At 54.4% G+C, this 26,386-nt stretch overlaps 10 protein-coding genes across 10 annotated transcripts; 3 read left to right on the top strand and 7 right to left on the bottom strand.

Moving 5' to 3' along the window:
• Positions 1 to 1,585: 1,585 nt before the first annotated feature.
• On the bottom strand, positions 1,586 to 7,114 carry VTN31DRAFT_6365 (uncharacterized protein; the record flags this gene model as incomplete). The annotated part of the gene is made up of 3 exons (XM_069406967.1): positions 1,586 to 2,164; positions 2,220 to 6,608; positions 6,665 to 7,114. 3 exons carry the CDS (start codon positions 7,112 to 7,114, stop codon positions 1,586 to 1,588), a joined length of 5,418 nt encoding a protein of 1,805 aa, XP_069258540.1.
• Positions 7,115 to 7,490: 376 nt separating this feature from the next.
• VTN31DRAFT_6366 (uncharacterized protein) lies at positions 7,491 to 9,720 on the top strand (the record flags this gene model as incomplete). The annotated part of the gene is made up of 3 exons (XM_069406968.1): positions 7,491 to 8,148; positions 8,203 to 8,313; positions 8,360 to 9,720. The coding sequence occupies 3 exons, from the start codon at positions 7,491 to 7,493 to the stop codon at positions 9,718 to 9,720; spliced, it is 2,130 nt and encodes a 709-aa protein (XP_069258541.1).
• A 345-nt stretch (positions 9,721 to 10,065) lies between these two features.
• VTN31DRAFT_6367 (uncharacterized protein) lies at positions 10,066 to 11,993 on the bottom strand (the record flags this gene model as incomplete). Its single annotated transcript, XM_069406969.1, has 5 exons — positions 10,066 to 10,452; positions 10,512 to 11,651; positions 11,708 to 11,793; positions 11,847 to 11,894; positions 11,951 to 11,993. 5 exons carry the CDS (start codon positions 11,991 to 11,993, stop codon positions 10,066 to 10,068), a joined length of 1,704 nt encoding a protein of 567 aa, XP_069258542.1.
• A 319-nt stretch (positions 11,994 to 12,312) lies between these two features.
• On the top strand, positions 12,313 to 14,274 carry VTN31DRAFT_6368 (uncharacterized protein; the record flags this gene model as incomplete). Its single annotated transcript, XM_069406970.1, has 4 exons — positions 12,313 to 12,666; positions 12,721 to 12,890; positions 12,942 to 14,197; positions 14,264 to 14,274. The coding sequence occupies 4 exons, from the start codon at positions 12,313 to 12,315 to the stop codon at positions 14,272 to 14,274; spliced, it is 1,791 nt and encodes a 596-aa protein (XP_069258543.1).
• Positions 14,275 to 14,805: 531 nt separating this feature from the next.
• Positions 14,806 to 16,995, bottom strand: VTN31DRAFT_6369 (uncharacterized protein; the record flags this gene model as incomplete). The annotated part of the gene is made up of 1 exon (XM_069406971.1): positions 14,806 to 16,995. The coding sequence occupies one exon, from the start codon at positions 16,993 to 16,995 to the stop codon at positions 14,806 to 14,808; it is 2,190 nt and encodes a 729-aa protein (XP_069258544.1).
• An 831-nt stretch (positions 16,996 to 17,826) lies between these two features.
• On the top strand, positions 17,827 to 18,324 carry VTN31DRAFT_6370 (uncharacterized protein; the record flags this gene model as incomplete). Its single annotated transcript, XM_069406973.1, has 1 exon — positions 17,827 to 18,324. The coding sequence occupies one exon, from the start codon at positions 17,827 to 17,829 to the stop codon at positions 18,322 to 18,324; it is 498 nt and encodes a 165-aa protein (XP_069258545.1).
• Positions 18,325 to 18,559: 235 nt separating this feature from the next.
• VTN31DRAFT_6371 (uncharacterized protein) lies at positions 18,560 to 18,824 on the bottom strand (the record flags this gene model as incomplete). Its single annotated transcript, XM_069406974.1, has 2 exons — positions 18,560 to 18,703; positions 18,768 to 18,824. 2 exons carry the CDS (start codon positions 18,822 to 18,824, stop codon positions 18,560 to 18,562), a joined length of 201 nt encoding a protein of 66 aa, XP_069258546.1.
• A 438-nt stretch (positions 18,825 to 19,262) lies between these two features.
• On the bottom strand, positions 19,263 to 20,457 carry VTN31DRAFT_6372 (uncharacterized protein; the record flags this gene model as incomplete). The annotated part of the gene is made up of 2 exons (XM_069406975.1): positions 19,263 to 20,330; positions 20,383 to 20,457. 2 exons carry the CDS (start codon positions 20,455 to 20,457, stop codon positions 19,263 to 19,265), a joined length of 1,143 nt encoding a protein of 380 aa, XP_069258547.1.
• Positions 20,458 to 20,828: 371 nt separating this feature from the next.
• VTN31DRAFT_6373 (uncharacterized protein) lies at positions 20,829 to 21,886 on the bottom strand (the record flags this gene model as incomplete). The annotated part of the gene is made up of 2 exons (XM_069406976.1): positions 20,829 to 21,682; positions 21,748 to 21,886. The coding sequence occupies 2 exons, from the start codon at positions 21,884 to 21,886 to the stop codon at positions 20,829 to 20,831; spliced, it is 993 nt and encodes a 330-aa protein (XP_069258548.1).
• A 1,160-nt stretch (positions 21,887 to 23,046) lies between these two features.
• VTN31DRAFT_6374 (uncharacterized protein) lies at positions 23,047 to 26,210 on the bottom strand (the record flags this gene model as incomplete). Its single annotated transcript, XM_069406977.1, has 4 exons — positions 23,047 to 23,109; positions 23,164 to 23,254; positions 23,307 to 25,896; positions 26,030 to 26,210. 4 exons carry the CDS (start codon positions 26,208 to 26,210, stop codon positions 23,047 to 23,049), a joined length of 2,925 nt encoding a protein of 974 aa, XP_069258549.1.
• Between the last annotated feature and the right edge of the window lie 176 nt (positions 26,211 to 26,386).

Genomic DNA, 26,386 nt, shown 5'->3' on the forward strand with positions numbered 1-26,386 from the left:
TGAAGAACTTCCAGAGGAAAAAAATACTGTAACTACGGAGTAGTTAATAATCAAATGAAATTGGACACGAAACTTCATTTGTGCGTTTCAAAGCCCTAACACTATTCCCGATCGGGTAAGTTACCAAAATCCTCCGAAGCTATTACTCCATTCGGTCAGTCCTCATCACATGGCCTCGGCCCTAGGCTAGATCGCCTGGCAGGGTCGAGGTCGAATCATCTGAATTTTCTCGCATCCCTTGTTTGTTTATCTGAAGGACCCTTGTCAGCTGGGAGTTTCTGAACTCTGCAAAAGCCGGCGTGCTCGGTGCAATTCCTGATCTTATTCATGGAGGGGTTACTTTACCCCTCCATGGAAGCAAGGATTTTACATTAGGGTTTGAAGTGAATGCTCCGTTCATGAGCTTGGATTGACATGTCCTCGAGCCCTAAGCTAACAAGTACTCCGTACTCGTACACACTCTCGACGAGAAACATGCTGATGATAGATGCATGATGCGCTGTCTCAGTGGAAAATGTTTCACCAAGATGTATACTCTGTTAAACGAATATAACTACGCCGTGTGTCTTGGTGGAAGCATTCAAGGGTAAACTCTGAGATTGTACACATACTCGGACATAACGATGAAAATGACAAGATTGGATTTCGAGTACAGTCAAGGCCAACTTGTTTGAAGAAGAGCAGGCTAACCATGCAATCAAGAATACAACAAGTCCGGAAACTTCGAGGTAACTACTAGCTCTTGGTGGCTTGCTGTGCTTGTTACATACCTAGGTACCTACCTCGAGCTAAATGACCGTTTGATGAGATGTGAACGAGCTCGCATATGTTTTGCGTACAGTTATCACACAGTCCTTCCAACGCACCTTGATATGCTTCTGTTAATTTCTGGCAGGTTATGGCGCATGACTAAAAGACCTCAATTGACAACTGTCGTCTATCCCCTATTATTATGTAGGTACATTGCCAGTGAACAAAAACTCAAGGTAGCACATAACTGTCAAAAGTGTTGATTATGTGATGAATCGCAGTCACTCTTTGAGTACCTTTCTCACTCTGTTGTTTGTCATTCCTTTGTCGCTTGCATTTCGTTTGCCGAATGATGTACATAAGTTAAGATCACTCCCACCCACATAGATGGGTAAGTAGACTCGGTGAGAATTGACATTAGTCTTATCGTTGGCATCCAACTCCTCTGATACTTGTGACATGCTACATAACCTGCCATAATTCAATAAAAAGTACATCAGGTAAACACACGTCTTCAAATAAACATATCGAACAAAGCTGCGCGGCGCGATTCACCAATACATCAACAAGAGAATACACTGTGAACAAGTTTAACAAAGAGAATTGTTGCTTGTTCACTCCATCTTATATGTAATTAGGTGACTTTGCTCCAAGTCGACTCATCTCATCAGCAAGACAGAGTATTCCAAAACACAGCCCTAACAATGTGAACATATGAACAACATTGATATCGTGCTCTCTCTATCATGCATGTACAATCCACGAACCCAACGGATTTCCCAAACATGATTTCAATATCACAGAACTTTTTTTTTTTTATTCTGAAACATGCCCATCAACCCTGTAATGCCTTGACATAATCCGCCGCCCGCGCCTTCACCTCTTCCACCATCTTCTCATTCCCACCATCGAGCGCTGCCAACTTCTCCTCAAATCCAAGCCACTTCTTGAAGAAGAATCGCGCGTGCTTGGGCTTGAGTTTCTTCTTCCCCTCTTCCCCGGATGCACCCGCGGTGGCTCCTTTCTTCGTCTTCGGTCCGGACGACGACGACAGACCCAGCACCCGATGGAAGAGGCGCCGCACTTGATCCGTGTCGCCGTGCTTGATTTCCAGATCCAGCAGCACGTTCCACAGGTCGATCCGCTTCGGGAACGACGACAGCAGGCCTTCAAACACCGTGCGCCCGCGCTCAATGTCGCCGTTTTTCGAGCGGAATTCGAGCTGGCCAAACTTGGAGGTCACCTCGACATGTGCCTGTTTGGGCAGCGATTGGAGCGCTCGTGGGAGCAGAGCCCGCCCTCGGTCGGGAGCGCCCATGTGGTCGAACAGGAAACTGGCGTAATTGACGAAGAACTGGGGCGACGACTGGAAGATCTTCTTCTTCAGCGCGGTCTGGAACAGCTCATCTGCTTTCTGTAGAACCAATGTCAGCTGCCGAATTCGAGCCAATGGAGGCAAGTCCACTTACCTCGTTCTTCCCGGACTGAGTGTAGATATTCGTCATCCGCTCGTAGATCTCCTGCGTGTCGTTGTACTGGCATGCGCGCTTGAAGACCTCCTCAAGCGTCTCGTCATCGCCGTACGTGTTCTCCAGGTTGAGCAGCGCCACCCACACATTGAGCTTCTCCGCGTCCTGGCCGATCGGGATCGTGCGGATTGCCCGCTCGGCAATCTCCCGCGCCTTGTCCACCTCGCCCAGTTCCAGCTGGAAGGCCATGTACTGCACCCACAGCGCCGACGAGTCCGGCTCCGCCAGCAGCAGGCGTTCGTAATCCGCCACCGATTGCGGCCCTCTCGCGTCCAGCTCTCCCGTCTGATCCACTTGGATCGTCGGTTTGTGATGCCGCTTCTTTTTGGGTGCGTGATCCTCCTCATCTGCGGCCTCCGTCCGGGCTTCGCCAGTTTCCAGATCCACATTCCCGCTCCAGTCGAACCCGCCAACCTTGAGGCCGGCGTCGTCTCCATCAGCCATGACGTGATCCTCATCTCCATCCTCTTCGCTGCCTGCGTCACTGTTGCTGTCCATCTCAAGGTCGATACCGCTCTCATCGTCGCTTTCCTCTACACCGTTCACCTCGACACCGTCGGCCTCGTCCATGGACACATCCTCATCCGAAGCCTCGTCGTCGTCGCTGTCATCGACAGCGTCCTGGATGTACGACGCTTTCAGGCCGAACGAAATCCTCTGCTTCTCGGGGTCGACTTTGAGGATCTTGGCCTTGACCACGTCGCCCTCTTCGAACAACGTCCGCGCATCGTCGATCTTGTGGTCCGCCATCTCGGTACGGTGGCACAGTCCGCTCACATTCGCCGAGCCGTCAACGACAATGAACGCGCCAAAATCCTCCACCTTGCGGATCTTGCCGGTAACAATCTGTCCGGACTTAAGGTCGCGGAACGTGAGCGGCGCCTTCCAGTTGGGTTCTAGAACCGACTCCTTTAGGCTAAGCTGGAGCCGACTCGTCTCAGGGTCAGCGGCAATGACCTTGCCCTTGACCAGCTGGTCAACCTGGAAGGCCTCCTTCCACTCCTTCAAATAGTTGTCCGACAAGTCAGAAATGCGGACATATGCCGTGACATTCGGGCCCAATTCAACAAACAGACCATTGTCTGCAATCTTGCGGATGAACCCTCGGACAACTTGGTTGACCTTGAGCTGTTCGATTGACGTGATCTCCGGGTCCTCAACAGGCAGCGACGAACTGAGAACCCTGGACGGGCGGAGCGAGAGATGGATTTTCTTGTTGGCCTTGTCAACATCAACAACGCACACGCGTAGGACCTCGTTCTTGTGGTACATGTGCGGGTCCACCTTGCTGTAGTCGTCCGCCATCTCCGTCAGTCCAACCACACCCACCACGGTCTCGCTCAGCTGCACCGTGATATGGTTGTCCGTAATCTTCGTAACACGCCCAGGCAGGATCATGCCCTTGGAGATCTTGTCAAATGACAGCTCGCGCGCCCGGCCATGCCGGCCAGTGAGGTCCAGATGGCCCTTCTCCGGATCGACGGCAGTGACTTTAACCTTCACCGCAGAGCCAATGGGAAACTTTTGCTCCACGTGAACAAGCGCCGATAGATCGTCGCTGAGATCGATCGCTCTCGCTCGGCCACGGACATTGGGCGACAGGTTGATCCACACGATTCCCTCGATGATATTGTTAACGAACCCGATCCACTCCGAGCCTACCTCGATCTGGTCAAGGCTCAATGGAGTGGGATCCTCGGCCTGAATGTAACTCGGCTTGGCTGATAGCTCAAAAACCGGATGCTTGCCAGCGCGATGGCTGATGGGCAGGAACCTATGGTTACGAGCATCATGAAGACCGAGAATGCGGACAGGGAGCACCTGTTTAGCTTTGAAGATGCGTAGAGGCTGCTTCCGGTCTTTGATGTCTTCCCATTTATCAAACACTTCCGACACGTCGATGCGGCCCTGGATGTTGTCCGCGAGGACCACGTTGATCTGCGTGCTCTTAACGGATGAGATTCGCGCCTTGGTGACCTTGCCAACGGTGAAGTCGGCGACGGACTTGATGCTTTCGTCAACCGGATTCGAGATATCGACCCGCTCTTCGGACGTGCGTTGCGGCTGTGCCTTGGGCTCTGGCTTTGGCTGCTCCGGCGGGCGCAGCGTCAGCGTAAACCTTCGGAGATCGTGCTCGATTTGATGCACCCAGGTTGTGATGGGCTGCGAGACAAAGAATCCATAATCTGCCGTGGCGAGATGTTCCTCATCTATTAGTCGCCGCGGCAGGAATCCCACCAGACCACCCAGAAAACCAACAAAGATGCCGTGAGAGGTGATGTTCTTCACAAAACCGGTCACCTGCTTGCCCTCCTGAACGTCCTCGAACTGAGCTGGAAGAGCGTCTTGCTTCAGCGCCTTCTTCAAACTTGGCTTCTGCGTGACTTTGATCAGCCGATGGGCCCTCTTGATTTCGAGGACCACCAGGTCGTTCAGTTTCTGACCGACTCGAATCTTCGCGAGGGTCGAGTTCTGCTTCGCAAAGTCGCCGTCTGTGAGCTGCGAGGCGTCGAGTCGAGCAATAACGCCCGTCTTCTCCAGTTTCAGAAGTACGTCGTCACCGGACTTCTCAAAAACGGTTCCAGTGACGAGGGTACCCGGGCGGATCTGGTCAAAGGCTTCCCGGTAGCTTTCCTGTGACAACGAGGGGTCTTTGCAAGAGACGGCCAGCTTCCCTAGGGTAGCATCCACGCTCAAGGCATGGACATTGACTACTTGGCCCAGCCGGAAGTGCTGTGCGGGGTCCTTGATGTATGCCTCGCTCATCTCCGACACAGGCAGGAAGCCGCGAATCGAGCCGTAAAATTGAACAACAGCGCCATGAGGGTAGATGGCGACAATTGTTCCCGGGGATTGTGCACCCGGACTGATGTCCTTGTAGTCCTTCCAAATCGCGGCCTCGCTGTTCAGCAAGCTCTTCTTCAGAGTCAAACGGATCTGGCGCTTCTCCAGGTCCACCGACAAGATCCTCGCCGAAACTTTCATGCCCTCACGGAACTTTTTCTCCGGATTTTGAAGGGGCGCGTCGGCAAAGTGCATCGCCGGAACCAGACCAGTGATACCATCCGCCAAAGAAACGATGATCCCATCTATGCCATTGGAGCCGATGATGAGCTTCTCGATCGTACCCTTGACAACGGCCCCGACAGTGACATCCTCGAGACGGATGAACGGCTGGCTGATGACGCTCTTCTCGAACGACAAGAGGAAGAGGTCATCGAGGGCGTTGTACCCGACTATTCGCGCTTCGTGCACAGTGTCCACCCGGTATTTGCCTTGAGTGGGGGAGATCGAGTCGACTGTTCCATCCGAGACCCTCGAGATGTGTACGAATCCCAATCGCTTCGTAGAGCCGATCTCCACGTAGAGACCTAGCCCCGGATCAACCTTGACGACTTTAGCCTCCACAATGGCCGCGATCGACGGCGCCTGATCCGAGCCCGTTGGCGCAGGGACCATTTTTTGAACATGGTCCAACAACGAAAAGCCCACTTTGTACGGCTCGGCCGCCGGAAATGTACAGATGAGTCGACCCTTAATTTTCGTATTCGGCTGGTACATTTTCGCAAGGTCGATGGCTCCCGAGTTGGCGCCAGAGTGGACAAGATCAACGGTGGCATCCAGCATGCCCATAATCTTCCCGACGATGCCCGTCTCAAGAACTTCTGTGACCAGGATTTCCGCTGCGGTGCCGGGCAGGTAGGTGTTGATAGTGGGCGCGGAGCTAAGGTAGTGCTTTTTGATTGATGCCGCCGTACGAAGATTGGCCGAGAGTTTGGCCACCGTCCGACTTGCGTTGAATCCGATGATGCTGCACAGGAACACCGAACCTTCCCTGATGCTCGAGTACTCTACCTCGGGGTCAATATCTTTTGAGGACATGAACCCTCTGACGGAAGAATCTTCGAGACCAAGATCCATAACGAGGCCGTGATCCTCCACGCTGACCACAGACGCCTGAACGACTGCATCCTCCACGAGGTCCGACTTGGACAATCCCGAGTTCGCCTGTCGCGGATCCAGCGACAATTCGATGCGCTTCTTGCTCCTGAAGGTTGTGTCCGTGGCGTCGCTTCCCGTGGCGGTAACATACGCGCGCAGGTACTGGCCAATGTAGAAGTATGTCTTCAAATCGAACGGATCGGCGTCAGCGCCATCATCAGGTGTGTCGTCTTCGTCGTTCAACAGCTTCTCTATTCGCTCGTCCAGGACTTTCGAAATCGCTGTCAAAGGAACGTAGCCAGTCAGGTTGTTCGGCAGCGCCAGACCGATATCGTGGGCGTTGATGCTCGATACTTGGCCCAACAAAAGAGTTCCGGGGGTTAGTCGCTAAGCCAAGTTAGCATTGCTGATTTTTGCTGCCGTGTATCAAGTGTGGTATCTACCTTGAAGCTGAGACCTTCAATCCGAACACCCTTTCTCGACTTCTCCTCGACAGCGTCCCGCTTCTTGCTTCGTGACTTGCGAGACTTTTTCTTGGTCACGACCGCAGTCTCCTCCCCGTCAGAACCAGCACCGACGTCGGAATCCAGCTCATCGGGCGCATCGTTCCCCTTGCCGGCGCCGCTTTGCTCGAACAAGACATCGCGTGTCGCCTGAATCTGGATCTGTTTTCGTTCCAATGGCGTCAAGACACTCGCGCCGCCTCGGGGAAAGGAAGGCTCCTCATCGCGAATGACGGGAGGCTGCGATTCTCTCTGTAGTGAACTGGCTGTTTGCTTCGAGGTATCTGTTGTGGTCTTGTTTGCTGTTGTCTCGTCCGCCCCGACTCGGACTCGCTTCTTTTTCTTCAGCGAGTCATCTCTTGCAGCTCCCTTGCGCTTGGCCGGAGCCATCTTGGACAGGAGGGCATACACTTCCCTCTCTTCACAACTTGGTTTTTACTTTTTGTACCGGCGCGGTTTGGATGTAAAAAAATCAGGCGAAGATAACGAGGCTGCTCTTGACCGCCTACTTGAAAAGGATTAGCTCTAAAGCATTAGAACTGGAGTAATACCGCCTACTGGATCAAGTATAGTTTACGATTTGGGATACCATTTCCCGTATCGGGAAATTAATCTACAGATCGCGACACGAAATGCACGTCGTCACGTCGCTCGCGCGCCGCGGCGCATCGATGGCCCACTTTGCCATCGAACGCTTTTCTGGCAGCTCCAGCTCACATTGATCTTTGCCTGCTGGACTGTTGGATGTGCTGTGCGTGTCACCACAATGGACAGCTCGCGGAAGCTGGACGGAGTGCCCAAATCTGACTCCGCGCAAGTCCTTCTATCCTCATCTCAAGGAGTCCCCTCCTCGCCGCCTTCGGTCGTGTCCGACGCTGGGCCGCGTCGAAAGATCAAGAAGCCACCTACGGTCACTCCGCGATCATTCAAGAGATTCTTCACACCTCGGTCTGCCCTCAATGGAGCGGGAAATGTCGGTTCAGTACGCACGAATAGACAGGCGTTGAAGGAGCTCAGCTCTACGAGCTTGAACAGGCAGGGTCCGGCCTTCACCAAGGCAAGGACCGACAAGGAGGAAGCAGGCACGCTGGAGACCCCGTTAATTGAACTGCCCAAGACCCCCAGCAGGAAGAGGAAGCTGTCATTCTCGTCGACCGATTCGCCTCTCGAGTCGTCGCCGTCGAGGAAAGTCCACGTTGCCAGAGTCCAGGGTGATGAAACGGGAGAATCAACAGGCGATACTATTCAGCTGGATCATGTTTGGAGTGAGCTGGACTCCAGTCCGAAAACTGCACCCGCCCGAGCTGAGACTCCTGTGAAGCCTCTGCGGCGGTCAAAAGTCCTTGCCGGTCCTGGAGAGCTTTGTCTGCGCAACATTTCCGGCCGTGGGAATCGGTCCATACTCAGGACCACTTATGGCAGTGGTATGGCGTATGGTCTCTCAGCACATGCTCTTGTAACTGACGTTTGTTCGTAAGACTGGCGAGATCAAACCTCGAATTTCTACACACGCCCACAGGACATGCATCCATGCTTGAGTGTGTCGGGAGATCATGCAGTACTGCCGTTTTGCACTGCATCGTGCAACAGTAAGTCAACCGGATTATTTCACCGGAGTCATGCTAACGACAGCAGCCAACTCGTTGATCGCAATTGGCGATGATGAAGGTGGCATTCGACTTCTAGACTCTGCAAAAGAAGACAAGCAGGGCTTCTCCACTGCATACCTGACCTTTCGGCCCCATGGCAATGCCATCATGGATCTTGAGTTCTCATCCGACGATCTATTACTTGCCACCGCAGCTGGTGATCAGACTGCCCTGATTGTGGACATGAACACGCAGAAGCCCATCTACTGCTTATCCAACCACGTCTCTTCGGTCAAGCGGGTGCAGTTTCAACCTGCGTCGAACAATAGGGTAGTTGCAACATGCAGTCGGGACGGCAACGTCAATATCTGGGATCTGAGGTGCAAGGGATACGATCAACCAGCTGTCCAGCTCCGATGCTCCTTGGCACCCGACAGTGATAACGGCGTAGGAGCGCCGTCGCAAAAAATGAAATACCCGCCGCCCGTGAATACAATCCAGGGCGCTCACGTGTCCGTTCCACGGGTCTCGACTGGGGAGCCGCAGACTGCGCGTGCGGATGTCACCGTCACCTCCCTCGCGTTTCTCCCTCCCGGCCGCGAGAATCTGTTCGTCACCGCCTCCGAGGCCAATGCCTGCGTGAAGCTGTGGGATCTACGCACGGCGTACAATGTCCGTCGAGGACGCCCTACGCCAGTCTCGACGACACGCGAGCCCGAGTGTCACAAAAGACATCGAGCGTTTGGCGTGACTTCAATGGTGATGAACGGCGATGGCTCACGACTCTACACTCTTTGCCGCGACGCAACTGTGTATGCATACTCAACGGCCCATCTAATCGTCGGCAGTGCCCCGGAGCTCGCACTGAACAACACTCGACCCCGACGCACCGGCGGGCCGGACAAGGAGGGCCTTGGCCCCCTCTACGGATTCCGCCATCCCCGGCTTCAAGTCTCGACCTTCTACGTCAAAACTGCCATCCGACCCGCGCGAGATGATCGAAGCGAGCTCCTCGCCGTTGGCAGCAGCGACAGCTGCGCCATCGTGTTCCCGACGGACGAGAAACTTCTCACAACATCCACCTCCAAGAACTCCTCCGACCTCCCCACGCCACGAAGCCGACTCGTCCGGCGCACGAGCTCCGGCGTCGGCCGCCTAGTGGACGACACGATCCCCATCTACCAGACGGGGACCGCCCTGGTTGGCGCACACAAGAAGGAAGTCTCGGCGGTGTCGTGGACGGAGCGAGGCGAGCTGATCACCGTCAGCGACGACTACTCGGCGCGATGCTGGCGAGAGGGACCTGAAGCGCGCGACCTGCGCGCAAGAGACGAAACGGATGGGCGGCGCTGGGACTGTGGATGGGCCGATATGTCGGATTCGTACGATGATGATGATGATGATTGAATAATAACCTTGGGTCTGGCTATGATGACGCTGGCTGCCTTTTTTTTCCTGCACGCATTGATTATCCATCCCAAGTTGGCATACCTTTGTGTTCTTGAGCATGGTGAGGCGTTTCCAGCGTGGCGTTAACTGGCCTATGGATTCATCACTGTATCTGGTCTGCCTGTTGTATGGAGTATGGGAATGTTAGATCAATCTACGTGATTGTAATGAATATTCTCATAACCTCAGAACTTCATTTTCTTCCATTGAAGTTTAATAGAAGTAATGGAATGATGCATTAGATTCTTACATCTACACCCATGAACCGGCATCAACTTTTTCTTTGATGAATCAAGCAGAAAATCAATGATCATGCGGATCCTCCTCCGCCTTCTTCTCCGGATCCAACTTGATCATGGTATCGATCCGCATGATGGCGACGCACGCCTCGACGGCACTCTTGAGTTGCTTGACCTTGCTCATGCTGGGCTCGAGGACGCCAGCCTTGAGCGAGTCATGGACGCGACCGCGGGTCAGGTCAAGGCCGTAGTTGCGGTAATTCTTCTTCTTGGCGATGGCTTTTTCCTCCGCGTTGGCCTCGCCTTCGTCGACTCGTTGCGAGAGCGCGTGACGCACGCGCAGCTGCGCGACGAGCTCTGACGAGTCCTTGGCCGCGTTGACGGCAAGGGTCTTGGGGATGACCAGCAATGATTGCGCGAATTCGCCGATGGCGAGCTGTTCGCGAGAGGCCTGCATGGGATGTTAGGATCTACTTCGCTCTTTCGCCGAGCTAAGATGGATGTACGTACCACAGTGCGAGCGAATTCTTCGAGGTAAATGTGCAGAGCGGTCTCCACAGCACCGCCTCCCGGGACAATGGCGCCGCTCTCCAGCGTTCGCTTCACGGCAGACAGAGAATCATGCACAGACCGCTCCATCTCGTCCAGTTGGTAGTCGTTCGGCCCCCGCAGGATAATCGAAGCAGAGGAGTGTGCCTTGGTGCCCTTGATGAGGATGCACTCGTCGTCGGAGATCCGCTCCTGCACAACCTCCTCGGCATGTCCCAGGTAGGATGGATCAAACTTTTCGTCACCGTTGAGGTCGGATAGAGTGCTGACGAGCGTAGCGCCCGTGGCCTTGGCGATCCGTCGCAAATCCTCCTTCTTGCAGCGTCTGACGGCCATAACTCCCCGCTCGACGAATGGCTTCAGGACGAGGTCATCGATACCCTTCGTTGTGAGAACCACGTTGGCACCAGCCTTCAAAATCAACTCCACCCGTTCAAGGACAATGCCCGACTCGCGCTCGCGGATCTTCTCGAGCTGCTGCGGGTCGTCGATCGTGATGTGGACCCCCAGTTTCATCCGCTCCTTCTGCAGGTTGATGTCCAGACAGGCAATCTTCGCATCGGTTATTCGGGTCTTCATAGCTTGCGACGCCACGGTGCAGTTGAGCGCATAGCCCCGGACCAAAATCGACTCAGTGGAACTCTTGCCGTGCGCCTTGAGCACGTTGACCGCCTTGACCGGGTACTTGACCTCATTCTTCGAATTTGTCGACTTCACCAGCAGCATCGCATCCACCACCATGTTGGCGAAGAAGTCCGCGTCGGCACCGATGATCTTGCTGGACATCGAAGTCTTGGCGATGTTCACCAAGCTCTCCCGGCCCAGGTTTTCCACCTTGGTGCTGATGTTCTCGTTCATGTACTTGACGGCCTCGCGGAGGGCCAATCGGTAGCCCGTAATAATCGTCGTGGGGTGGATTCGGTTCTTCATCAGCTCGTTCGCACGGCGGAGAAGCTCGGACGCGATGAGAACGACGGATGTTGTACCGTCGCCCACCTCCCGGTCCTGCTGCTGGGCCAGATCGACCAGAATCTTGCCCGCCGGATGCTCGACATCCAAAAGACTCAGGATCGTAGCTCCATCATTCGTAACCGTCACGTCCTTGAAGCAAACCATTAATACCGCACGGCCTGCGTATGGCCTGTCGATGTGCTTACCCCGATGTCATCCACCATCATCTTGTCCAGACCGGACGGTCCGAAGGAGCTCTTGACCACATTTGCGATGGCTTGCGTTGCCATAACTGCCACACAATCAGCATCGCAAAAGATCCACGTTTCCACGAGCTTTACCAACCATTTTGATCCCTGACATCCGCGCCGGTGATTTTCTGTCCGCCGAGGACTGTGGGATGCTATCAGCATGGGAAGAATCGATGAGTTCGGCGAGGAGAAACTCACACAGCGTGCCGCCGTTCCGGGGCTGCTCAAAGATGCTGGCCATCTTTGCAAAACTCGAAGAAAACGAAGAAATTCAACAATGCGACAGCCTCTCAGACAGCTCCCAACGGCGGGGTTTCTTTTCGACCTGATTCTTCTCGCTCTGCCCTGAGTGCTGACAATTCGGGCAGGCGGTGAGGCGCCGGCAATTCTGCCGGCCCCAAGGCGGTCAGGAATTTTGTCCGTCGCAAAAAGGAGCCCCTCCGCAAAGAGTCAGCAGTTCCCCAATTCTCGGGTCCCCCAGGCCAGTTTGCTCGAATCGAATCTCTTCAGGCGCCGTCGGGCTGTGGTTAGGTCGAACGTACGAAATACCTCAAGAAGCAATGTCTGCCGCAGGCGACGATACCCCGGTGCAGACCCTGCCGGACCGCACTCAGCAGCCCCCCGCCGAAGAGCAGCAGGGTGGGATGTCAAAGAATGCCGCCAAAAAGGCCGCCAAGGCAGCGAAGCTGGCTGCAGACAAGGCCGAAAAGACGGCGGCCAACGCCGATAAGGGAATTGGAAAGTCCGAGGCAAAGAAGGGCCCGACCAAGAGTTCCAAGAAGAAGATTGAGGGCGCTGCCCTGATCGGTATTGATGTTGCCAAGGAAGATGATTTCCCGACCTGGTACCAGCAGGTTCTGACCAAGGGCGATATGCTGGACTACTACGATGTGTCCGGGTGCTTCATTCTCAAGGTGGGTCGACTGCGACTTGCGAAGTGTTTGCACTTCAAGGCTGACCAGCTCCAGCCCTCTGCGTACTTTATCTGGGAGACCATTCAGAGCTATTTCAACGACAAGATCAAGAAGATGGGCGTCAAGAACTGCTCGTTCCCGCTGTTCGTTTCGGAGGATATGTTGCAGAGGGAAAAGGACCACATCGAGGGTTTCGCCCCGGAGGTTGCGTGGGTGACGCATGCGTAAGTCATGCGAAAACTAGACTTCGGGACTAGGAGACTGACATGCGACAGAGGCTCGACTCCTCTGGAGCGCAAGATTGCCATCCGTCCCACGTCGGAGACAGTCATGTACCCGTACTACGCGAAATGGATTCGGAGCCATCGTGACCTTCCCCTTCGTCTGAACCAGTGGAACTCGGTCGTGCGCTGGGAGTTCAAGAATCCCCAGCCGTTCCTTCGAACGCGAGAATTCCTGTGGCAGGAGGGCCATACCGCGCATCTGACGGAGGAGGGCGCCGCGGAGGAAGTGCTGCAAATCCTGGACCACTACGCCAACATCTACCAGGACCTCCTTGCCGTCCCCGTCGTCAAGGGCCGAAAGACGGACAAGGAGAAGTTCGCTGGTGGTTACTACACGACGACGGTCGAGGGATACATTCCCGCCACTGGCCGTGGCATCCAGGGCGGGACGTCCCACTGCCTGGGCCAGAACTTCAGCAAAATGTTCGGTATCACGGTGGAGGACCCGGCAGCGAAGCCGGACGAGAAGCGTCCTCCGCTGTATGTGTGGCAGAACTCGTGGGGTCTCTCGACACGGACCATCGGCGTCATGGTGATGATCCACAGCGACAACAAGGGCCTGGTGCTGCCGCCGCGCGTGGCTGAGATTCAAGTGGTCATCGTGCCCGTCGGTATCACCGCCAAGACGACCGACGAGGAGCGCGAGAAGCTCTACAACGAGATCCGCGGGCTAGAAAAGCAGCTGGCCGACAGTGGGCTCCGCGTGCAAAGCGACCTTCGCGAGGGTTACTCACCCGGGTGGAAGTTCAACGACTGGGAACTGCGCGGCGTGCCCGTGCGGCTGGAATTCGGTCCCGGCGAGTCCGCTGGCGGCTACGTGACGGCGGCGCGCCGCGACATCCCCGGCAAGGAGGGCAAGACGGCCATTCCGCTGTCGGAGCTCACGACGGCGATCCCGACCCTCCTTGACACGATCCACAACGACCTCTTCCGGCGGGCGGACGAAGAATTCCGCGCCCACCGCAAGATCATCACCAATTGGGATGACTTCGTCCCCGCACTCAACGACAAGAACATCTGCGTGATCCCGCACTGCCTGACGGAGGAATGTGAGGACCAGATCAAGGAGATGAGCGCGCGCAAGGCCGAGGAGGACTTGGGAGTCCCGCAGGACGCGCGGGCTCCCAGCATGGGCGCCAAGTCGCTCTGCATCCCGTTCGAGCAGCCCGAGGGTATTGTGCCGGGCGTCACCAAATGCACGAACCCGCATTGTGGCAGGTTTGCGGAGAAGTGGTGTTTGTTTGGGCGTAAGTTCCTGTTCCTTCTGTATATGGCTTTTCTAGAATAAGATGGACACTAACGTCCCTGGTTAGGATCGTATTAAATAAATCACTATTTCCAAGTGCGTCGAGGAGTCTCGTGTTTCATGAGTCGATGGTTTTGATGGTTGTTTTCTTTTCACTGTTTTTCTCGGGGGTGCATGAGAATGGCTAGCGAGGTGCTGGTTCGGGTCGTGTTTGGAAGAATATTGGATGAGTCTATGCTGATATATTCCACGATGAATGCAATCATGGTATCAATTATCGATGCTCTAGTAACAACACTTCATAACAATGACAGCCCAAACCATAATAGCGAGTGCGGATTATATTATACACATGGATGCAATAAGGGAATGCCCGAACACATTTGCAAGTTGCAAAGAATGAGATAGCAATCAATCAATGAATGACCCGCTGAATGAAATGCCCAATGCTGTAAAGAGGTGACACAGATGCTGCATAGTAACACAAAAAAAAAAAAAAAAAAAGCGACGATGACGATACCCAACAGAAACACAAAAAGAAAGTGTTCAGAAGACGAAAACGAAAGAAAAGAATGATCGAAATGGATTAAATGAGAGGCAGTTGGGGTATCAACCCAACCCATTCTGCAAACTGCTTTGACGGCCGGGAATCGGATGCACGGTCTTCTTGTTGTTGCCCGAGGAGCGGAACGGAATGGCGGTGCGCGGCCGAGAGATCTCCAACCGCCCTCGCAGATTCTTCTTCTTGCTGCCCTGTTGAGCGGCGGTGATGAGCTCGAGCGGCGTCAGCGGCTCAGTTGCATTGAGGATATAGGTGACATTGTTGTCGTCGACGGCGCGGATCTGCTCATGTTGAGGGGCAGGGTGCGAACTTGTCTCGAGGTAGTGATGGTAATCAAAAGGGTCTTCTGACGGATGCCGGGGCCGGTCCAGGGTCGTCGTTCGCGGCCGCTGGCCGGTAGAAAAGTTGGGCTGTTGGAGGTCGCCGTTGGAGAGACTCGTCTGCGGCTGTCGTGCGGGTGGTAGTGATGGCAGCGGCGGCGGGTCGGACTTCCTCCGGCCAAGATAGCTTCGGAATGCGTTCGCGTTATGGCCATCGGCGGCTGCTGCCCCGTCACGGGACTTGGTGTCCCGGGACGCCACCCCCTTGAGCTCGCCGGCTTGCACGCTGTGCAGCCATTCCGCCGACGGCGGCTGCGCGTAGGTGTGCCGTCTGCGTGTCCCGGCGTTGGCTCTCGAAGAAGCCTCAGTGCTTTTCAACGCTGCGTCCGTAGTGGACGAAGTATTCTTGGACTTTTTCCGACCCAACGACCGCTTGCGGATGAGCTTGGAGAACTGGCTCTCCTTGTCCTTGTCCAAGGAATCCCTCCTGATCCTTGGCGGGCCGGGAGGCGGCATCAGCACTGGGTCTTCGAAAGAGTCCTCCGAGACCGGTGGCGTAAACGGCGGGCCCCTGTCGGGAACGGGCACGCGACGAAACGCGTCATGTGAGTTGATCTCGCGGACGATGGTATCCTGCAGAGTCTCGAACGCCGGAGACTCCTGGCCGGTCTTCGTACTTTGGCACGCTTGTTTGAACATGCCCATGATGTCCTCGAAGTTGATGCCTGGACTTCGCCGAGGAGTGAGGAGGCTAGGACTTGGGGCCGGTAGAGGGCTGTTCACGATCTCGGCGATGCTTGCGTTCTTTTCAATTGAGCGAGGTGTGATCGAGCGAGGTGTCAGGAGCTTGGTCGGAGAAGTGCCCCTCTCGATCTGGATGGCAGGCTTCCTGGCAGAGGCGATCTCCGTATTAATTGACAGGTCCAGGACGTTCTTTTTGGAGCCCGACCTGGTCGTCCTTCGTTTGGCTGGCAACGATGACGACTGTGAGGTGGTATTCTTTTCCGCCCTGTCCGTGGTTTGGCTCTGTTCCTCACCAGGCTTCCGATCAGCCCTGCCATTCACCTGGCTGTTGGCGTCTTCGGGGCTCGGTCGTGAAGCCTTGAGCTGCCTCTGTTGCGACGTGGCCGGCGGTGAGGACGGAGGCATTGGGAACTCTGAGATGGAAGGAGAATACAAATCTGGCGCAGACGCCAGCGGCCGCAGCGTCATTTGAGCGTCTGGTGACAGCCGGGACGGGGAATCGTCATAATTTTGTGGACTGTCATGGGAGGTTCTGCACCGCCCCGCCGACGCGCTACTTGAATCGAGAGAACTTCCTCGCCTTCGACGACGCATGGAGTTCGATCTTGAATTCTTCCTCCCCTTGACCCGTTCAACGGGCTGACTTGGGCCATACCTGTTTCTCGACTTGGCGATATTTCGATCCGCCACATCCTCCTGGTATATCGCGGACATGAGCTGGGAGTAGCGGTTTTGGGGGTTTGGTTTGTTGGTCGCCTGCGCACGCAGATTGCGGTCGGCAACGTCCTCATTGAAGGGAGTGGTGGGAGAGAATCTGGCGCCCACGCGATATCGATGGAACGAGAACAGCGCCTCCACCACATCCACATGCCGGGGGTGCTGGGGTGAGCTAGAGGACTTGTAACGAAGTTGGGACAGGGATGAAAGCGATCCCGTGTGAAGTTTATCATGGAGCTGCTCGAATTGCTTTTCGATCCCCACGAAATGCCGGCTCACATCCGGCGAAAACCCGGTGCGCTTGGGTTGCAGAGGCTGGCTGGGTGTTGTTGGTGCCGGGGACGGTGAACTGACTGGAGTCGTATCGTGCCAGTCGTCGCTCCCCTCTGAGGAGACGGTGATGCTTGGAGCGTAAACCGACGCCGCTGGCGAAAACAATCTCTTGATATCGACCATGATGTCTATGGACTAAGATGACCTGGGCTCCTGCTCCTCAGTGGCAAGCAAGCGACGCAAGCCGACAGCCGTTGCGCCTCGTGCCTGATTCCCTTGGGACATCAGAGAGCGCGTGTCAGTAACGGAATGACAATGGGTTCTATGAACGAGATGGAAAAGCAGGAAACAAGGAACAAGCCCAGCTCCGTCCTTCACTCTTACTGCATGGGATGATGGGGAATGCCGATGGACCTCCTGACTATTAGGCCTACCTGACGCCGGTTCCGAAGAGGAGAAGCTTTTCTGAACGCCGAATTGGATCGACTTTGGCCGAGCTGTAATAACTTCGTAAAAAGATTGGAATCGAGCTCAAGACTTTTTAGATGGAGTGGGCTGCATAAGCGTTATCCACAGGCTCCATCAGATCGATTGGTCTCCCACTCCCCATCGAGGCGTGATAGAGGCGGCCGAGGCGCAGGAGCCAGGAGGTCCGTGGTTCCAACGCCAGTGCGGTTCGAGAAAAAATTGGTCTGGTCGTGCACTAACTACTATGTACTTAGTTACGTTGACAACGAGTAAACTTTGCACTTTTCCCAGGAGAATGGGTCGCATGGAGCTCTGGCCTTGCTGCATGAGCAGTGGCCGATCACCACCCCGACCCTTTGAATTGAATCGCTGAGAGGTTGCAGGGAAGCGAAGACTCTATTACTCTGTACATTTCAGGGATCAATCACCCAGGATTCAGCGCCCATGTCCCTCGATCAGACCTCAAGTACCCCTGGCACAAGAGACGTTCGTCCATTTTGACCCGTCGTGGACCTGGAATTAAGTTCAGCGAGGAACAGCTGGGACATGCGGGCTGTTGCCTGTGATTGGCTCGAGGATCTCCAACTGCCGGTTTTCTTGGCATCTCATTGGCTGCACTTCAGCCACAATATTAAGAAAATTGACCAATCAGAACAAGGAGTAATGTCAGGAACCGCGTCGGTTGACTCGGTGCCAGGAGCCACTGCCGGTGCGTATGCCGTCCAAAACGGTATAGTACGTTCTGCAACTAACCCCGATTGGCAGGAGCTCCTGTTGATCATCTTTGTCGCGGAGAAGCTCGACACAAACAAACTCATAGGTGTGTGCACGGGTTTGGACTGCACTTGCAGCGTGCATGGAGAGGGGTTCCCCCGCGATCTCGATCGGAATCAAATCGCAGCGATACGGGGCCAAGTCGATAGAATTCAGAAATCGATTTGTAAGAAAAATGCTCCGTCGATACGAGGGCGTGTACTCCGTATGCGAGCAATCGACCGGGGTTGGATAATCGGGATTCATTCGGGGAACCCTATGATCACGTGATCTTCGGCCTTTGCTCATGCCCCTGTCAGCCGTTTCCTGTCAGCTGTCACAAACTGTCACCCGCCAGGAAAATATCAACGACCAAATGACAACTGGAACTTAACGACGCAATTGAAGCTTAATCTGCCTTTATTTGCTGAGCTCTTCAGCACATCTTTCCCCGTTTCTGTCGTTCAGGACGGAGACATGTACGGAATCGGATCTTAGTCGGCAAAATGAAATCCAACTTACGTAATCAGGAATGGCCAGAGCAGCTCGAAAAGGAATCACCTAATTTTGGCTCGACGATCAGATGGAGTGTGCAGTACTGTGCAGTGTGCAGTGGGGAGTTGGGGATGTGATTCCGATTTAGAATCACAATAGTATCATTAACGCACCTCTTATCCCAAGATTTTCAGCACTCCAGGCATATCAAATCCAGACTCTCCAACTGGGATGCCTACCGGTCTAAAAATGTGCATGGAGCTTTTGCAATGGCTGTTGCCAGAACAAGACATCATCCATCATGCCACTGCGAGTCTGTGAGGATCTGCCTGGCGTGAGTCTAGACATTGCGCTAAAAGCGCCATCGGCGATCCCCAATTGTGGAACTCATTCATCGTCAAGGATGAATGGTTGTCATGAGGAATCCATGTTAGTAGTGGAATCACACTGCCACAGAGTGAACTGTAGGAGATGAGATTTCTGAAGTTGAGACTCCGGGATCTACCTGTAGGTTAGGTATGGAGTACGGAGTACTCTTTAAGCTAATACGGATACCTGCCATTTTGGGGTTGGTCCTGCCAGAAAAACCATGGGCTAAACATGGAAATTGCTCCCAACATCTTCACAACCCCTGCAGAGGGAGCTTGGGATGAGAGGACTGATAACATCATGATCCAGAAGTCGAATAGTACAAGTAACTCAACTACGAGTATGTACACCATGAGTAACAGAAATCAAGCCGACGTCAGGTCAATCTCCGGTGGAGCATCCGCAGAGCCAGTGGTCTCGGGATGGTCTAGAAGCTGGAATACCCAGCTGTAAGGATGCCGCTCTTCGTACGCTAGTGGCTGCTGAGAACTCGCAGCAGGCGGCACAGAGACTTCTTGTTGCTGCTGACTCGATGGCCTCTGCTGGAGATTGCTACTCGGGTCTGGGAACGGGGACTCGCACGGTCCGTCTCCGAATAATGCCACATCAGCATCGGCAAGACACGGCTGCGGGAGACTTGCTTGATGGATGTGGCTGTCACGGCCAGCATCGACCTGACCCGTGGCGTTCTCCTTGGCCGGTTCCGAGTTGGGCATAGGTTCCATAGCGAAGGGCTCGTCGTCAGTAGTCAGGTCGATGATTTGGGGCTGCCCGAGGTCAGAGGCTGTCGAGGGACCCGCAGGTCCCTGGCTCAAAGGATGCCTTGTGAATTCTCGGTCCGTTGAAACATTCGGGTCCTTCATTGCTGTAGTGCATGCCTCTGAATAGAGCCGACCACTGAGATCGAGTGAGCCGAGACCCGATCCGCTGGGCAGAGCTGTTCGTGGTGAATGATTGCTGTTACTAGAGTGTCGCCCCATCAGAGACGCGGACTGTAGAGTTCTACGCCTCTTGATCAACGGAACATCCTCGTCGGAGAAATCGCCCGGACATGCACAGACATTGTCATCAGGCTCAACAGTGAGATCGATGAAAGTGGGTAAACTCGGACGATGGAAACGCTCAGACTGTGAGGGAAACGCAGGGAATGCCGAACAGTCGGGAATGGTGGCTCGGAACGCCGGTGACTGCGAAACGGCAGCAGCACATGCAGACCATGCCGGGATAGACTTGGATGCTTTCCCCTTGCCATTGGCCGCCGTTTTGCCCTGCGCCTGAGAGCGTGCACCTTTACCGCTATTGGGCTTGGATGTTGACTGTTGAGCGGCAGGGGGTCTCCCTGATTCCTCGATCTGCTTCTTCAAGCGCGAGAACCGCATCCGAGCCGCATGAGCACTGATATTGGCGGCATTACCGACAGAGTGGAAGTCAACCTGGGTTCAATTTAGCAGCAGAATCAACAACATAATCGCTTTCTATACTAACCGACTTGTAATCTGAGTTCTGCAGACAGAGATACAAGAACCAGAGGTTCATATCCAATGGCGCCTTGGGAGGCATTGTGACCAACCTGTAGGAACGGAGAGACTGATTCGGAGGAACCCTAAACTTCAGGGAATGGTGTCTGAGCGCGATGTTTTGACGTTTTGAGAGGACTGATCAAATGCAAGATGTTGAGGTTATAAACCAGACTGCATCATTTGCAGGCATCCATACCACCGTAACGATCCAGAAGGCAGCACAATGGGACCATATGCCAATTCTTTCATTTCATATCCCGCACATTCATGAATGGGCATGCAGTCCAGACTGCAATATCATGCATTGAGGCGTGAATCCAGAATTTCCCCCCCAGAACACGATGGACAAGTGCATGCTATACAAAGACGTGGTCATGATGAAAGGGTACATTAAGGTATTATAATGATTAATCATAGTTTCATTTCAACATCAGAATCAGCGTTCAGGGTTTTGATCTTCTGCGAGCCGAGCGACGCCTGCTCCAGGAGCCGCTCTGCGGACTCCCGGACTGCTTCCGTGAGCACAGTATGGACACCGCGAGCGGCAGCGACAGCGCCGTCAATAAGAGCCTCATGGCCGGAAGTTTCGCCCTCTTTCTCCGAGGCATATGTCGAGGTATCCCTCTTCAGCCATAGCTCCGTGATTTCGTCACGACTCGGCAGATAGCCCACCACGCACAAAGCGAGAATATCCCGATGCTCCGACGGATCCGGGTCGAGGATTAGCCTCGGCGTGCCATCTTGCCCATCCCCCGCAACGAGCGCCGCCACGCCCCCCGCCGTAAGGTCCAAGCAATCAATCTTTGCATCCGCGACCGCCGCCGCCGTCGCCGTGATACACCCCGCCAGGACGTTCATCAACCCCCACGAGGCATCCGACACGCCGGGACTGTCGCCCCACCACCGATCATCCTCGGCCTCCAGCACCGTCACGGCAATGTCCAGTCCACTCTTCGGCCATCGCTCGGCGATGATCGCGCCGCGGATGGCGGTCTCCAGGTGCACGCCGAGATCCCGCTCGCTGGCGTCGCGGATATGTCCTTTGCGTCTGCGATGCGCAAACGGCGCATACTTGACATGTGTAGTGAGCAAGAGGTTGGACGAAAAGTGCGCTGATCGCGGCAGCGGTTTGGGCCCGTGAACGGTACAGCTGATCTTCAACGATGTCGACGGCGCGATCAAGGATTTGGTTTTGAGCGGGCGCGACGGTTGGATCTCCAGGTACGAGGAGCCGCTGGCGGTGGGAACCAGACCAGTCTTGAGAACTTTTGTTTGAACTCAGTCTCCGCCGCAGTCAATTGCAGCTTGATCATGGAAGGGATAAACGTACAGATCTTTCTCAGCTCATTCGGTTGCCTCGTGCGATGCGGGCGTTCCGCCGCTTCCCCGGTCGCTGAGCGGAGCAGCGACGCGAAGACAGGAGGTCGCGTACCGCCTGGCGGCCCGTTGTTTCTTCTTCGATCTGCCATTGAAATTGCTTGAATAACGCCCCAAATATATCGTGAACCTCTCGCAGAATGAGAGCGGGCTTGCTGAAAATCAGCCTCGAGTTTGAACTGTTTGCATTGTTTGCAAAAGTTTGCAGTTGGTTGATTGGAAGGGAAACGCTTTTTTTTCCCGTTCACTTTTTTCTTTTCCAACTGTTGCCTTCTCCTCGAAGACTAGGACAATAAAACATTCACTGAGAATGTCCAGTTTATGGTGAGTGTAGCTCGAACCCTACTCAAATTCAACCACAGGAGGAAACCTATCCAAACTTGTTCACTTGGTGACCACTCCATGAGCCATGAACAACATGCATCACCATCTGACGACCCAGACACAAAGCCAGTCTTTCGCAGCATGAAGAAGTTTCGTGCGGTATGGCTGACCAATGCACAACAGAGTAACCATCATGACTGCAATCTGGAAAGTTATCTTTGTTTATGAGAAATGGTATGTCATGCCTTTTTTTTTTCTTGCCCATCAATGCCTCCGTCTTTTTTATGATGAAACATTCTTCATCAGTTCTGCTTCTGCAACTTCGTTGAAGATAACCTATACCATACCAATAACTACTGATATATTTTTTTTTCCTCGCATTGCGATTCATCAAGCAGTTTTGTGAAGAGTCGCTAATGATGGCATCAGGAATGGTGAGACTGTAGGTACTGTCGTAGTGAACACTGTCAAATGGTGTTCTGGTCAGATCGATTGATCGATGTCTCTGTCCAACACACCCTTCCGAGAAACCTTCTGACTGGGAGAAATGGCTTTTACTGGAATGCTTATCATGTTGAATTCATTTCTTGAGAAGACTCATCATGCAAGAAAATGGAAATTTCTCTTTCAAAACTCAGCTGATTTCAATCAATCCACTGAGCACCTATGTACAATTGTTGTAAACGAACAATTCATAAGCCGTTTCTGTGCATTGTTTCATTTTTCACCTGATCTCTGCTCTGCCATCAAACAACGGCAACAAGCAAGAACAGAAACGTTTTCGCATCAAGCTAGCAACCTTTGTCTTTAGCGAGTGGGAAAAAAAAGAGATACGCAGCACTGTAGAATCAGCCGCGTGAATAACAGGGGTCGTTATCATAAAGTGCTATTGTTTTAGAGAAACGATAAGTCGATACACGTGCCTGGTTTAATCGTCTCCAGATGATGTCGGGGTGGTTGTGCCTCTTGATCGGGACATACTGTATGGGGCCTGCAGGGTTGTCAGTTGCGATCATTGTTCTCCGATGGGACTGTCAAGACGTACCAAGACTTTCTTTGCATTGCAGATCCGCCATGCCATGTTGCGCACGTTGCCATCGGCACGAACAACGGCGGGGGCAAACTCAATCCCGAACCTGAGGACCTTGTTAGAGCGACTCCAAAGAGTCGTGATCTTGGGGCACTCACATCTGATGCACCGCAAACACAACGCGTTTGGCATACTTGCCGTCGCGCTCGACCAAGCTGCCAAACTGTTCCTCGGACGTCTCGGGCGCGATCTCCGGGTCGCGATCGAAGCAATTCTGAACCACGGGCAAGAGGGCCGCCTCCACCGCGGGCTGCAACGTGCTGTTGTCGTTGAACTCTAATTCGTCCTCGTCGAAACGGTTGATGCGAATCTCGAACGGCTGAGAGATGGCCATAACGTTGTGCTTGCCGTTGTGGTGATACCGGAACTCGAACACGCCCTGCGTCCAGAAGAGCTTGTCGCCGGAGAAGACCATCTCGCCGGACGCCAGGTCGCGCTCGACGCCGTCCTTGCGCTTCGAGGCCTTGATGATGACGTCGCTGCTGATCAAGCCCTTTTCACAGGTCTGGCTGTCATACGCTCCTTCGTTGGTAGCGATCCACCGCCCTTGGGAGGACACTCGGGTCACTTCACGCCGGGTGTTGTCTGTCACGCGGTACAATCCGACCCAGTCTTTCTTGCTGTGGTTCAGAGGCGCGGTCCATTTGACCTTGATCGGCGTGCCGTATTCAAACACCAGACTCTTGGAATTGTCGCGTCTCTCGGGCGGTCCGCGAGCCTCGATGCCTTCTTTGCCGCCGTTTCGCTCCTCTGACCGGGCCTCGGTGCCCTCAATCTCCAGCGAGTAATCCTCCAGCTCATTCCCGGCGGCGACGTCATCATCAAGTCGCGAGATTGTAATCCGAGCAGGGTATTCCTGGAATAGTGATCGGGCATCCTTCATAAACGTGTTGACTCCGGCTGCCAGTTTGGGCCGAGCTGCCTCCAGCAAGTCTTCGACAAACTCAAAGGACTCATCCATCATCCGGTCAACGCTTCCACTGAGCTGTTTCAGCGGCGGCGGGAGGGTCCGCTTCAGGCTCTTCGTCAGTCCAGCATCCCGTCGCAAGCTGGCACCATACAGCTTCTGCATGTGCGGCCGCTCGACCAGCTGAATGAACGCGAGGCTTAGGATATGGCTGAGCAGTGCCAGTAAGCTGATGGCGACCGACCCGGTGATCAGCGCAGCGCCCCAGACACCCGCTAATCCCAGGACACGCTCCGGGTTGTTCAAGAAACGGTAGATACCGCTGTACGTCAGCTTGGACTGCGCGTCGAAGAAGAAATCGCCAAAGAACCAGCCGAACTCGCCAAGGGAGTCATAGATGCTGAAGGACGTCCAGATCTGCAGCGCAATCATCGCGAGGCCCACCACATGTCGCAGCAGAGCCATCCCGTGACCCCAGTCCGAGGGGAAAGAGTACATCTTCCACGCCGCCGCGATGAAACTTGCGTACCAGACAGTCGTGCTGAGATGATACGTGCCCTTCCATTGCCGCCAAGCTTCCTCGGGGCTGTCGCCATACTTGACAAAGTGTCGGGTCCACGACTTGTACTTGGACTGACGGTGGAGGATATACCCGATACCGATGGAGTACCAGAGTCTCCAGATAGCGGCATTGGCTACGAAAATGAACTGATAAAACGGAGTCGAGGGCGTGAGGACCGTCAGGGCGAAGATGAAAAAGTGGATGACAAGGATAGAGGAATCGGTCACTCTATGCAGGTCCAGGTTGCCCAGCAGTTTGTGCACCGGCGAGGGCTTGGGGGCACTGGCATTGTTGTGGTTCTTGCCACCGCCGCCGCCGCTGCTGCCGCTGCTGCTGCTGCTGCTGCTGGTCGACTCGGACTCGGTATGGGGATCATGGTCCACTTGGCGTTTTCGCGGAGGGGGCGGGTTGTATGTTCTATCGATGTGCGGGTTCTCGACAAAGATTAGGAAAGCGAATTGTGCTGCATGGGCAAGAATGGAGATGAAGAATACTTTGTAGCTGGCGGCCATCAGAGAGATACCGTAGTACCCAGCGTACCCAACCGAATACATGGGATGGGGCGCCATCTCAAAAACCCCGTCAAAGGTCAATTCCTGATCGATCAGGAAAAAGAAGTCGCCCCAATACCACGCGTAGTCTTTGACCACGCGGTGCGCATCAAGCTTGACCCACAGATTGAAGAGCACCAAGCTCACCCCCACACCCCATCGCAGTATGGCCATCAGCGCACTTTCGCCTTCCGGCGTGGAGGCACAGGCAACGGCGAACAGACAGTAGGAGATGAAATCACACATCAAGATGACATCTACGAGGCGGCGGAACATTAGCCATGTATTGTACTCGATTGGGGCCTTGTCGAATGAGTAATCCTTGCGAATCATGGTCTCCATCTCGCGTTTGAGGAGCTGGTAGAGCTTTGGATGCGGGTTGTGGCCGGTGGCCGGGTTCACAAAGACATTTGATTTCTTCGCCCATCGCACCATGACGTTGTGATGCGACTGGTTGTGGAGTAGCCATCCGATTCCCGCGTTGTACGATAGCCGCCAAAATGCATAGATGACCGCGAACCCCCAGATTCGTGCGGTGGGAGACAGGCACCAAAAGGTCACGAAGTGCAGGGCGAGAATCGTCAAAACGACCAAATCCGTGAGATTCTTGGGTTCTCGCGGCGACAGAAGCTGCGACACCATGTCGTGTGTGGGGGGCACCACGAACACTGCATGTTGTCAGTGAACCTCGACCTCATACACATCAAATGAAGGGATCACGAGAGCTTGGAAGCACAGGTTCCTCTCCCATTGCTGGATTGAGAAAGGCTCTGCTGCCGGGGACGTTCTGCAACTACTCACCCGTTCCATCTGGCGTTCGTCCAAACGTCTTTGCCGGTTTCCGGGTCTCTGGACTCGTCTCTTCTCGCTCGGCCTGCTCTGTTGTGCGTTTCCCAGGCGTGACATCAATGGAAGCGGCCGGGTTTCGCTCCCGGAGGCTGTCAGCCTGGCGCTGGGCGCCCGTTGTTTGACTGGAATCCATTGCTGGGTGGAATTCTGGCACAGCGACCGAGTTGGGGCATTTGGAAGAAGAAGACGGCCGTTCGACTCTGATCGAAGGGATTTGGCTTGTGATTGCGGGTCCCTTTTTACGATCGATCAATCATGGCGGATTGCGTTCAACTGCCAAAAAGCCCAGAATGGCAGAATGTTTTACGC

This window comes from Thermomyces dupontii, assembly GCF_041956625.1.
Source record: "Thermomyces dupontii strain NRRL 2155 unplaced genomic scaffold VTN31scaffold_7, whole genome shotgun sequence".
NCBI classification, from domain to species: Eukaryota; Fungi; Ascomycota; class Eurotiomycetes; order Eurotiales; family Trichocomaceae; genus Thermomyces; species Thermomyces dupontii.